General features: G+C 36.5%; 1 protein-coding gene across 1 annotated transcript; it reads left to right on the top strand.

The window, feature by feature from the left end:
• Positions 1 to 1,434: 1,434 nt before the first annotated feature.
• On the top strand, positions 1,435 to 12,143 carry LOC137946486 (uncharacterized). The gene is made up of 9 exons (XM_068792799.1): positions 1,435 to 1,654; positions 4,090 to 4,184; positions 4,418 to 4,485; positions 4,720 to 4,763; positions 5,779 to 5,856; positions 7,545 to 7,698; positions 8,057 to 8,224; positions 11,672 to 11,734; positions 11,829 to 12,143. Exons 1-9 carry the CDS (start codon positions 1,530 to 1,532, stop codon positions 11,937 to 11,939), a joined length of 906 nt encoding a protein of 301 aa, XP_068648900.1. The 5' UTR covers positions 1,435 to 1,529; the 3' UTR covers positions 11,940 to 12,143.
• Positions 12,144 to 12,846: the final 703 nt, after the last annotated feature.

Genomic DNA, 12,846 nt, shown 5'->3' on the forward strand with positions numbered 1-12,846 from the left:
TTGCACCTTATCGCGGAGTTTGCTCGGCAGTGGAAGCACCACGACCGCCCAAGGCAAAGCAGCGTAGCCTGTGCCAGCTAGATTGCCAAGGGTGCGCAATGCGCTTCCTGAAAAATGGTTTGCCGACCGCTTTAGGATTTAAGGAAGGCTGCACCGCACCGCTAAAGGCAGAGGGGAGGAATGCCCAGGACCCCAGCTCGTGCCATGTTAGCAACGAAAAAAGCGGGGAGTCTTTTGGTAAGAAGGATCTTGAATTCACTGCATTGATTATAGGTTGGGTATGCCCGACCATTAAGTTGGCCATAGAGAGGTACTGAAAATGATGCGCAACTGTAGTGCCGTATTACAATTGGACTCCTTTTTCTTGTGCTGACGTGTTGAAACAAAATAAATGGGCACTTCATAAAGAGTTATCGTGCACCGTTTAGGAAATAACGTGGCATTTTAGGTTAGTCAGAGTGGAGGGCAAAAAACTAACTTTAATACTTCAGGTAGCTTGCTTACCCATGTATGATACATTTTTCCCATTTTGGATTATACATCCTAAGTGTGTGAATATGATTTAGGACCTGTTAGTGCACTGTATAAGTGAAAGTGTTAAAGGATAGTCTCACATATATTAGTAAATATAAAGATCTTGAATTTATTACTTGGTATAAAAGGTTTCACTAGTCATTTTGGGATAGACCTTAACCCAATTTAATATAATATCATATAAACTACTAAGTATGTGAACATTCTACCTAAATTATCTATGTGCCTATATGTGAAAAGGAGTATTAAAGAATAGTTTCACATGGATTAGTGAAATAATTTTTTTTTAGTTTATTAATTGGTATAAGAGGTTTTCTAAGTGGCTAATAATTTTGGAATAAATTCTTCAACCCAATTTAATAGAAAGTGATTTCAATTTTATCGGAGAAAGTGGCTCCAAAAGCATTAGTGTGCGCAAGATATAGAAAGTCGACAGACCGGATGCCCACTCTACTCATTGGGAGTCCTAGACCGGCATCCGGTCCGACCGCATCAATCCCCACCCCACTTGGCAATCAGACCCTGAAGTCCGCGTAACCACGGCGCTTTTTTCTGTTTTCAGAAAACGAAACGTTGGGGGTTCAGGTTTAGGAAAAGCCGTTCACAATCCGGAACCCCGCGGGTTAAAATTACAAATCCGAACCCATACTTTTTGGGTCGATTCGGATTCCAGTAAAATCCGACCGGATGCCCTCTCTACTCGTTGCGAGTCCTTGACCGGCATCTGGTCCGACCGCATCGACCCTCACCCCACTTAGCAATCAGAATCGCGTAACCACGACGCTTTTCTGGTTTCAGAAAGAAACGTTGGGCATGAATGGCCTGAGCGACAGCGACCAATATCTTCTCTTTGTTTTTTTTTTTTACTTTTATTTTTAGTCGCCACTTAACTCACGAGTTACTACTATCCGACGAAACAAGTAGCCTGTCTTCCTGCAGTCGCTCACGTACCCAACGTGAAAAGTCCCGCCTGCTAGTCCAATTATCCTCTAGCGATGGAAGCGAAGCCGAAGATTTTGATCACCAATGACGACGGAATACACGCTGCCGGCTTGCGAGCCTTGGTTCAGGTCCTCGTCTCTACCCATCACTACGAGGTCTTTGTGTCGGCGCCTGACTCGTGAGTAAAATGCAATCTTCTGTTTTCTTTCAAAATATTTATTTCTATATACTCTCGTTCTCATTAGTTCATTTGCTTTTCTGCTACTACTCTAAATTTCTTCTATTCTGATGCAATTCAGAGTTTAATTTCATTAGTCTTCTACTACGATCGTGCTCCCAGGATTTTCTCTGAACTTGAGCACTAAGATGGTTTTAAATGAGAAACTTTTTATTGAAAAAGCATCTTATTTCATATGCTAGCGTTAGTCCGACAACCCAAATGCACTGTTGTATAACGTTAGGACTAGATTATATACTTTTCAAAAACGAAAAAAAGTTACTCGATTATGGTTCTGGCAATTTCCTTTAACTAATGCATGGTTGATCGGGAAAAGTGACAATATGCTTTGGATGAATACAATAGATCTTCTTGTGAACAGTTTTCTTGTGGCAGGAGTAATTGGGCTATCTCTTGATCTTTTACCGGATGATCATTTGGGGTCGTTGATTCTTCAGTTTTCAGGGTTGGACTTTGGGAGAAGCGACCTCTAAATTTATCGAAAGTCCAGATCATGATGAAGTTCATGCTGGAAGTCACTTTTTTCTATATTAATAGACATCTGGGCCCTGCATGATTATTAATTGCCATGGCTCAGAAAAACACAGGAAAAGAGCAGATCATGATTAACTTACACAGTTGAAATTATGAATTTTATGCAAGAAATATTTACAAACGTTTATCATAAAGCAGAGGAAAAACTGCTGACCATGATTAAATTATATAGTCAAAATTATGAATTTCTCGTGCAGAAAACAATATTCAAGAAAATTTCTTGTGGTAAACTGTTACCAGCTGCCTGGCTCGAATCTCTGCAATCTTTTAACATCGTTTACTACAGATTATTCTAACACTTACTCATGTCAAACTACAATATCAATGCGGTGCTATAAAAAGAGGACTTATGTGTTGGTCTTTTCTTTTCTGTTGGGTGGGTAATTTTGGTTCTAAATATAAGATACAGACAACTGAATGGGCCACCGAATTATATGTAGAAGTACAATCAATGTTATGTCTTCTTCTGCTGATATTTATTTTTTATAAACTACTTGTTGTCCATGAATTGTGAAAATCTGAGAAAAAATGCAAAGAATAGTTTGTATGTTATTTAGTGTCTTTTGTGATAATTAGGTGTGTAAGAACAAAAGGAAATGATAAAAAGTACTGCAACCATAAGCCTGTGGCACAACAGTAAGGAACCTTGAGCATACGTAGTGTGGCATTTCCAAAAACCAGTTCGCCTATCAAAATAGAAAAATGAGAAAAAATAAAAAATAGAAAAAGATAGAAGCCATCCACATCTGTTGGTTGATTCAAGTCCTTCAGGAAATTTTGTGAGCAGGTCTATCAAATCCCTTAAGCATTGCATAACAGTCTGTTAGTGCTGTGACCAGGCCTTAGGCTCAATGTCCTCATGGGAGAGTTTCTACTTTGAGGTCTACGGTTCTAGTCTCACTGAGGTTACATCGAGGTGTGATGTGTAATCAACATTCAAAAAAATGAAAATCTTTTAGCGTTGTTCCATCTCTTCTGATTTATTTAGCTTGTATCAGCCACTATATTTAGATATACATCATACACAGTTTTGGTACTTAAAACACATTATTTTAGTCTTTCCATAACTTGGACATGTTAAGTGTCTTTTCTATGATGGCGTCTCAACTTTTTATTCAATTGACATCTTGCATTCTTTTTTATATATCAATTTTCTGGAGGAAGTAACTTTGAGATAATCATGCTATGAGTTGAATGTTGTAGCTTGGATGGTGGTATAACAGTGATTTGCTTGAAACCTGTAGATTAATCTGAATGCATCTGCAATAATGTTAACTTGTGCTATGCATCCTCATTGTTTAGCAGATGTTCTATATAGTGCACATTTACTTCCTACTGCATTTTACAATTACTGGCATGATTAATTGTACTTAGGATGCACATTAATCAATAAGGAAAAATTTGCAATTTATTGATGAAGTTATGCATAAACTACAATTCTTCCATTTTCTTTTCTGAAATGACAATTCTTTGATCTTTGGTTGAAAATGCTCTTGCAGTCGATTTCATAAAGCAATACTTTGACACATAAGAAGCAGTCAACTACTTCAACACATAAGAAGCAGTCGACTGCTTCTTATATGGTCTCTGTGATGAAGCAATCAATTGCTTTATGTAGTGAATTGCAGGGGCATTTTTAGAATCACTATTCTAGAAAAGTAAATCGAAGAATTGTAATTTATGCATAAATTCATCAATAAATTATAAAATTTTCATCAATACATATCTACATTAGTTAAAAAAAACAATTACCCTATGATTGAAAAAGCTGTTGCTATTTTTGTGCACTTTTTTTCCTGTGATGTGCTTATGGTAATGTTCATTTCCTACAAAATCCACAGAGAGAGATCTGCTGTTGGTCATGGTATTCTTTGGCATGCATCTCACCGAGCTACTTGTGTTGAAATTGAAGGAGCAATAGCCTATGCTATTCAAGGTTTGCTATTTTCTCACTTAATGGCATTACTGTCAATGCTGAAATGGTGGTCATGGTATTCTTTGTTCTCTCTCTCTCCTCCTCCCCCTCTCTCCCCCTGAAAATTTGGATTTCAAACGATTAGTAGGATTAGTTTTTATGAATGACTCTAGCATGCATCTTAATGCTTGAATGCTAGCATCAGTCTTCCCAAATCAGAAATTTTTAACACACTTGAGTTTTACTTGTTTCAGGTACACCGGCAGATTGTGCTTCTCTAGGAGTTTCTGAAATACTATTTCCTGGTTTAGTTCCTGATTTGGTAGCTCTTCAGACTCCTTTAAATATTGTGATCTTCTAGTAACTATGAATTCCATAGTAACTTAAGAACATTTTTTTTAGTAACTCTGCTCTGCAGTATCCTTCAAGTTTACCTTGAACGGGTTCCTGTTGTTCTTTTGCATACATAAGACAAGTCTTTAAAATTCCTGTGAATTTGAGTTTTTGGTTTTCTGTATCTATTTCTAATTCAGATTTTATGATGTTGTGATCTCAGGTAATCAGTGGTATTAATATTGGTGCAAACTGCGGATATCACATGTTAGTATAGTAACACGTGGTTATAATTTTTATTGGCTAGTATCTTAATCTTGGCTGCAGCACCTTTTATTTATTTATTTATTTATTTGGGTGCAAAAACATTAATTTCAGATTTTCTAATCAGAATGTTCCTCTCAAAGATCAGTGTCTCAGTTGTCCTGCTTGCAAAACAGCACAACTTTAAGTAGTTCTTGAACATAATCCATTAAAAAGAAGTTATCGTGTGCTTTTTCTTGCCAATAACTATCCTTAAAGTTGGTTTTTTTTTTTTTTTTACTAACTTTAAGGATGTGGAAGTGTGTAGCAAAGACAATAGCATCGCTTTTCTTTCAAGTCTTCCATGCCATGGTTTCTCTTTTTGACGTTTATGGCCTATTTAAATCTACAATATCATCTTTAAACACATTTTCAGAAGAAACGAACTGATATGGTAATAATGTTAAATAGTGATAAATTGAAACAGTTATCATTTTAAGAATGATTAATGCTGGAATTGGTGAATTGCGAATGAAAGAATTTGGTAGAATGCAAAATAACGAGGGATAACTCGGCTATTTCGAGAAAGCGTTGGGTATCCTTAGTTCTGTGAGCAGAACAATTGTTTTTGGGGAATAGGTAGTGTGCTTTTCTCACACTGGACTCCTGTTTGGAATTCCTTAATTCCTAGTCAAATTACAATTTTGCCCCTGCCTATACATAAGTCTCCAATTACATAATTAAAGCAAAGAATCAAACCTCTTATGAAACAATCATGTACAACTAACAAAAATACATACCTAATAAATGAATGAATGCTAAAGTGTAATAAAATGTATTATAAATCTTCTACAGTATCCCAAAAGGCTGGAGTGTTATTTTATTTATTTTTTGGTGTGCTTTGCATTCTACAGATAAATGTGTATACCTATATATACAGCCACACACACAATTATATATATCATATTTTTATCATACTGATAAATAGTTTATGATGTTCATTTTCCATAGTGATAGATTGTTTTACTCGAATTTGTAGAGTGTACTCTGGGACAGTAGCTGGTGCTCGAGAGGCGTTCTTACATGGTTTACCTTCTTTGGCTATCTCTTATGATTGGTAAGTGAATACATGGTCTTTGCAATTCATTTTGGATACTAATATAAAATTACTAGTGTGCAATCATGCTACCTTCTCAATCCTCTATGCAAACGAAGGATTTTGTAGAAGAAGGCTGGTAAAAGAGTTTTTAAAGATACAAATTCTATTGCTCTCAAAAAGCTAAAGGAAAATGAGTTATTTCTGGAATAAACTGGGTCATCCTAAACCAAAGAAAAACAAGATAAAAAAGGAAGTCAATGTTAGGGTTATTTCTATATGTTATCTAAGACTTTAAAAACACTTGGTGAAATGATATTTGTGCCATGTTTTTTTTTAACAGGCAACAAATACCTGATTATATAAACTCAAGGTTTCTATTAAATTTGAGTCTAGGTCCCTCTAAAATGACTAACCAAAGTTAAGAAGTTTCTTCCCAACTAATAACATAGGATATTTTCATGCCCAGACTAACATGGGACTATTCTTTTACACACTACAACTATCACTTCCAGGTTTATTTACCTGGGATGTGGAGCACATGTGCAATTGGATTGGTGGACTTTTTTATCTACCAACACTCCCCCTTGTGTCTGTGCCTATCTTGCTAACCTAACTAATGACATGGAGAACATACACATGGGCTACTGGGATCAAACACATACCACAAAGAGCACATCCTCGCTTAGGTTGCCTCTAACACAGAGCTGAAGTTGTTCAAGTCCATTCTGTAATGATTTGCCAAAGTTAGGAGGTTTCTTCTCCTTCTCAACCAATAATCATAGGATATTTCAAGCCCAAATCAGCATGGGCCTATTCTCCCTGCTCTCACTTTTAAACAACTAACCTGAGGAAGCACCTGTACAACTATACTAATGGACTTTTTTTACCTTGTAACAGTTTCAAATTTGTTCTGTCCAAAAGGTTATAAATGACATACATTTAAGTAATTTGTTTAAGCAACAAAAAAAAATTGTTATGCCAAGAAAACTTAGTTAACCATATCGGAATATAACTATGTGGTGGCACTACCATTTCCTTTAGTTAATATGGTAGGGAAGTTATTTATGTATTTTTTATCCTTAATATTTAAGACAAAAAGCTTCCTAGATTTTCTTACCTTTTTATTAGAGTTTCTTTTAAAAGTCAAAGTTCCCTTAAAATTACTATTGTTATTATATAAATATACCTTTATGCATGCATATGAGTTCAACCTGACTCAACCTTGAATGCAGTCCGTACTCCATAGAGTAGAGAGTCTGTGGTGGGTCTTGCTCTATTGTACAAGGTTTAGATCTGCAAGGACAGGACCTGGATTTGGAGGCACTGGCACCTTAACACAGTGGGGGATTGATCTAGTTGGCTATGAACCATGGATTATAAAGTTATTTCTCCACTATCATTATATAATACAGCGGATTATTGGCAGGGAGAAGGATGTCTAAAAATACCCAATAAACTTAAGAAAATGGCACCAAGTAATAGAAACAAGCTATAGGATGGTTGGAAAATTGGAATGCAGATATTGTTCAAAAAACATTCCATGGGATACAAAATGTGTTATATAGTCAATAATCCCTCAATCACATTGTAGCTAAAGTTAGAATTATTAAGAAACTGCTAAATTGTCTTTTGAAAATTAAGTCACTCTCTCTCTGTCTCTCACTCACTCGCTCTCTCATTCACTGAATTGGTATTTGAATTTCTAGGGTTGCAGGTAAGAGTGATGTTCAAGACTTCAAAAAAGGAGCAGAGGCTTGCTTACCCCTCATAGATTCAGTATTGGCTGAGAGCAGGAATAAAAAATATCCGAAAGCATCATTTCTGAACATAAATTTGCCAACTGATATTAATCATAATAAGGTGATTTCGTAGACTTATTTATTGCATATCTAATTTTATCGTGTAGATATATCAAATAGCTGAAACCATTGTATTTAGGACAAAGCTTTGATGATGGTGACAACTACACAGTTACAATAACACTAGTATTTTATCTCTTTCCTTGGTGATATCTACATTTTGCAGCCCTTAAAACTTTTCTTTCCAAAGTTCTCTATCAAAGCTTTGTCCCAACAATGCTGCTGTACGCTTCAACGACAGCTAGAGTGGTTAAGAGTACCTGCAGAATTAAATCGAATTCATTATCAAAATTTATCTGTTTTGCAGCAATTTTCATCAAATGTTTGTTCTTATATGATTGTATTCTTTTGCTCAATAGGGTTATAAACTGACTAAGCAAGGGAAATGTCTTATCAATATTGGGTGGAAACAAATCACCTCTAGCATAGAAGATGGAAAGAATGCTATGGAGATAACCTCTGTGGCAGGCGAAGAATTGCTTTCATCTTCTACTCCATCACAAGTACCACTTACCTTCAAACGAGAGGTCTAGATTTCCTGTTCCTTTGACCTCAATTTTTCTATAAATACTGCCTTGCTTTGTCTTCACTGAAGTGGTAATTGGTTCTGTTCATCTGTTTCAAGTCTGAGGAACCAGAAGCAGGAACATGCAGGAAGATCTGGTGTCAGCATGCTCATGCTTTTATTTGGAAATCATCTGCATTTGAGTTTGCAGATCTTAAGACCTGTAGCTACTGGCATACTGATAATAGTTACATTAATCAGCAGTATTTCAAATATGCTTGCTAGAAACTGGTCAAGAACCTCCAGTTTGGACCTACCCTAAAATGAAGTTCCAGTACAAAGGTTTACAAATAGATGAGTGCTAACAATATGGAAGCATTGTATAGTGAAAATGGTTCTATGTTAATTGATTCTTTCATCTTGTTGAAGTTGGGCAAGGTCCTTCCACAATGACTAGCCAAATTTAGGAGTCCTCTATTACTAAAATGCATAAGATCTTTCTGAACCCAAATCAGGGGTGAACTTTTCTACCTTAAGAACTCTTTACATTCAGAACCAGCCTGAAATATGGAGCAAAGGTACAACCATGGAATCGTGCAAAGTTTTACCATCCAACACTTAAACAGACAGCCCCAAGCATAGAGAACATACATGAACAAGTTGCATGGAATACAGGTTACATATAACACACACTTGGGCCTTGAACAGGAATAGAGGGTCTTAGATTTGCTCTGATACCATGTTGAAGATGGGTCTGGGTCTGGTTCTATCCTAGAGTGACTAGCCATAGGTAGGAGACTTCTTTTTAACTAATATGTACAGGATCTTTTCAAGCCGAAACTTTTACTACAGCAACTGTCTCATTTTCTCTCTTAAAGTACTAGCCTAAGATGTGGACTATAAGCATGGAACTGTAGGACTTTTTACCTCCAAGAGTTGATACCTTTTCAATCTTCTGAGTCTTCACCTCACCAAATATTCACCATCTACAACTCTTCCCTTCCCCCAACTGCCAACACACACACACTCTCTCTCTCTCTCAAAAAAAAAAAAAAAAAAGACGAAACTCTGGAGCAATTATGAGAATGATATGAAAATGCAAAGGGGAGAGACGTTCAGACCAACCTGATGGCTGGTGAGTATAGTTGGACCTCATTGAACAGAGGCCTTACTGAACAAAGCTCAATCAAAACCCCAGAATTTAGCATGCACGTGCCCAGGAATTGCTGATTAAACATCATTTTAGTTTCATTTTATGCAACAGTTTCTATTCAAAGTTCAATGATTTGGCCACCTTTAGATTGGCCGAAGTCATGTATGTACTCAAGCTGAGTCATCTGTTTCCTGTTTTTGGAAGAGGACAGACTGTCCATTAGGCAAACAATTAACCATAAACAGTAAACAGCCAGAAACGTTCCTTTAGCAACTAACAAGGAATAAATTTTTGGTATTAAAAGAGCACTCTTACTGTGAAAAAACTGGGCTGGTGTGCCCATGGTAAACAGCTGCAGTGATCTGCACCTCAGTTATTTGACTCAAAAGAGAACTGCAAAACCTCTCCACTTGAGTAGCTCTCCTTCTGTGTAAGATTTTGTGTGAGTTATAAAAAAAATGTGTAGATGGTCATCATTTAAAGTTGTCATTGAAACAGTTTTGGAGGCGGGAAAATATCATAAGCTTAAGTGGCCCAACTGGAAGTGCAGAGTTGGATCTTAAAAACTAACCACAATAATTTATTCTAGCAAAAAGTTATAGTAGATCAGTTTCACATGGCGCAGAATAATCCATCCATCACTTTTAACTCTTGTCTTGCATATGCTCAAGATGAACTCTATTGAAAACAACCAAACAAGGGAAATCTAATATTCATGTAGATTCTTGATTTTTTAAGCCCTCTTGTCTGTGTTCTGAGTGATTGTCCGTACAACAATTCTCTATTCTAAATTTAGAAACTAGTGAAGAATCTCACTGTGTAGTAGAACCGTAGCTCTCTCATGTTTGGAGACTAATAATATCTGAGTCCTTTGTTAGTCTAGAGTTTTTTTTTTTTTTTTTTTTTGAATGACAAGAAATTTTATTAAGAGAGGGAAAACAAGGAAAAAAAGAAACATAAAGAAAATTAAGGACGGGGACTCAATACATCAACGTGTTGATGTGAGCTCCTGCTTTAGCTAAAGAATAGGCTAAAGAGTCAAGAGATATTGCTGAACTCAAGTTTCCCATAATGATATCAGAATAAATGTTAACATTGATTGGCACAAGTGCACATGAGAAGTTTATATCTTGAACTCGGCATAAACGTAGCAGTTATGTCCCTGTCAGTGAGTCTGTCTATATTTATCCTGTTTCATTGTTGTGCCTAAACTTTGAGCTGTATCCCTCTTCAGAATGTGTATTTTCAAGCCTTAGATGTTATATTATTTTTTTTCAAAATTTGACCAAAACAAGTAATATACAAGACCTAAATGCATGGATTACTGAATAATTTATGCGATGGAGAACTTCTATATTTCCTACATACCTATTTAGAATATATGTTATTAGTTTTGTTATATAACCGAAGTTTCAACCCCCTCAAATATTTAATAGAGTTCAGCAGGACTTTGTTATGATGGGCTTGTGGTAACATACTTTATGTTATCATCTCTTTCTCCAACCATTGAAGCCAAGTTCTACTAGCTTTTGTGGGTCATATTGGCTTGTAGAAGGAAAAAATTATGCCTTTTTCAAGGGACTAGTTATTTAGCCCAACTTTCACTGCCCTACTAATAATTGGGGTGAGCCAATATCATTGGTTGGAAGCAGCAGAAATCTCCTCCTCTTTGAAGGTTCAAAAAACACCCTTGGATAACATATCAGATCTTTGTGATCATATTATCTTCACTTGCCAACACGTCCCTAGATCTGAAAATAGCATTAGGATGGTCTTTCCCATCAATCACTTGTTGTAGGAGAAAGTCTCCTTCTCGTTCTCTGGGATATGCGTTGGTTGTATATTCATTGTTTGTTGTGTAATGCAAGTCAACTGTTCAGAAAAAGAAAAAAAATCTCCTTTTCATACCGAAAAGGTGAGCAGAAGCAAGTGACAAACATGGACCTGGTGAATGGTTTTCATTACCGGAACCCCCTTCCCAGTTTAACTATTGAGTTTTAACTGATTCTTGTTAGACCTACCCAATTTTGGATTAGGTGGTCCAGAGAGGTAAACAGAAATAATAACCTAATGAGGTGACTTTTTAAACACGGGGTATAATTTTTCACCCTTCGGTGATGCTCAAAGGTGAGGTTTTCACGAGTAGTTGCTCTAACAGGTGAATTGGAAACCATAAACACAACCCTTGATCTTAGATTTTTCTGAAGAAGTGTTCTTCATTTTTTACATATTGCCGCACTACATTTTTTTATAAAATATTGAAATTTTATTTTTTCTGAAATAAATGATGAAAATTCCATGTCATGTTTCAACTAGATAAAAGGACCTGCGGAACCAGAAGAAGTGGATACAGACTATGGAGCACTACAGCGAGGCTATGTTAGTTTTTTTTCTTTCTGACCAATTAAGTTTTACCTTGTTACCTTGTTAGGAGTACCATCTCTGAATATGAAAATTTGTCATCTGATTTCAGATTGCAGTAACTCCTCTTGCCGCTCTTTCTCCTGGAGGTGTGAATGACCAAGATTATTTTAAAGACTGGATCCAACGGGTGACTGAACACCTAGCATCATCTGCCCTGTGAAGAAGTCCTTAGCAATAACAAAATTGAGATTTTTCATTTAACGTATCTTGTTTCTTTTATTTGTATTACTCAAGAGTTCAGGAGTTGCCGCTGAGTGCATGAACCTAAATACTCGTAAGAAATCAAGGAAACCAAGGTTGGGACGTCATACAACTGGAATCGTGTTGCTTAAAAATTTTCAATCCCAGGTCACTTTCTCTGAAATGGTCGTTGTTGTCCGACTCAAAGTTCAAAGTGTGTCTCAAAAAAGCCTTTCTCGTCTGGCAATTGATGTAAGATGAGCCAATAATGGTCAGTGACAATCTTAGATTCTTTACCGTGTTGTCATCGGCTGCGGTAATAGACTTGTCCTTTCTGCTGCATTCATGATCTTAGGACAAAAGCCGCCCTCAGGTTTGGGTAAGTCTTCGTCTGTTACTTGAGGGATGTTTTAAGCATATCTACGACCGTATCCTTGATTTTGAAAGAGTTTTTAAAGGATTATTTTGGCTGTTTATTACTGAATTCTAGTTCGGAGAGGAAAAGTAGAACGGGAAACATACACTTCCACCATTATTGTACGGGCAATGTGCAGAGGGCCTCATTGTTGCGACGAAGTCCCAAGTTTTTCAACCTGTCGGAATCGAACTCCCCGCCGATCAAGCTTTGCCTGAGAAGTAATCGAGAGATTTCGTGATATCTTTTTTTTTTTTTTTAAACAAAAACTACTGTGACAAAAATCATCCGTCATTATCTTTTCATCTTCTCATAGATTAATTTAAGCATGCAGGCTTGTGAGTCCTTTGATAAGGTCTTTGGGTCTCCAAGGGTAAACATCTCCCAGTCAAAGAAACCGAATAAACATCTTTGGCTATTTTTGTATGGCATGAAATGAGAACTAGTGCCTGCTTACTCACTTTTATATCTT

Source organism: Aristolochia californica, unplaced genomic scaffold (assembly GCF_029961685.1).
Source record: "Aristolochia californica isolate CCGP_79_NKW_82.1479 unplaced genomic scaffold, dmAriCali1.0.hap1 SCAF_12, whole genome shotgun sequence".
NCBI lineage: Eukaryota > Viridiplantae > Streptophyta > Magnoliopsida > Piperales > Aristolochiaceae > Aristolochia > Aristolochia californica.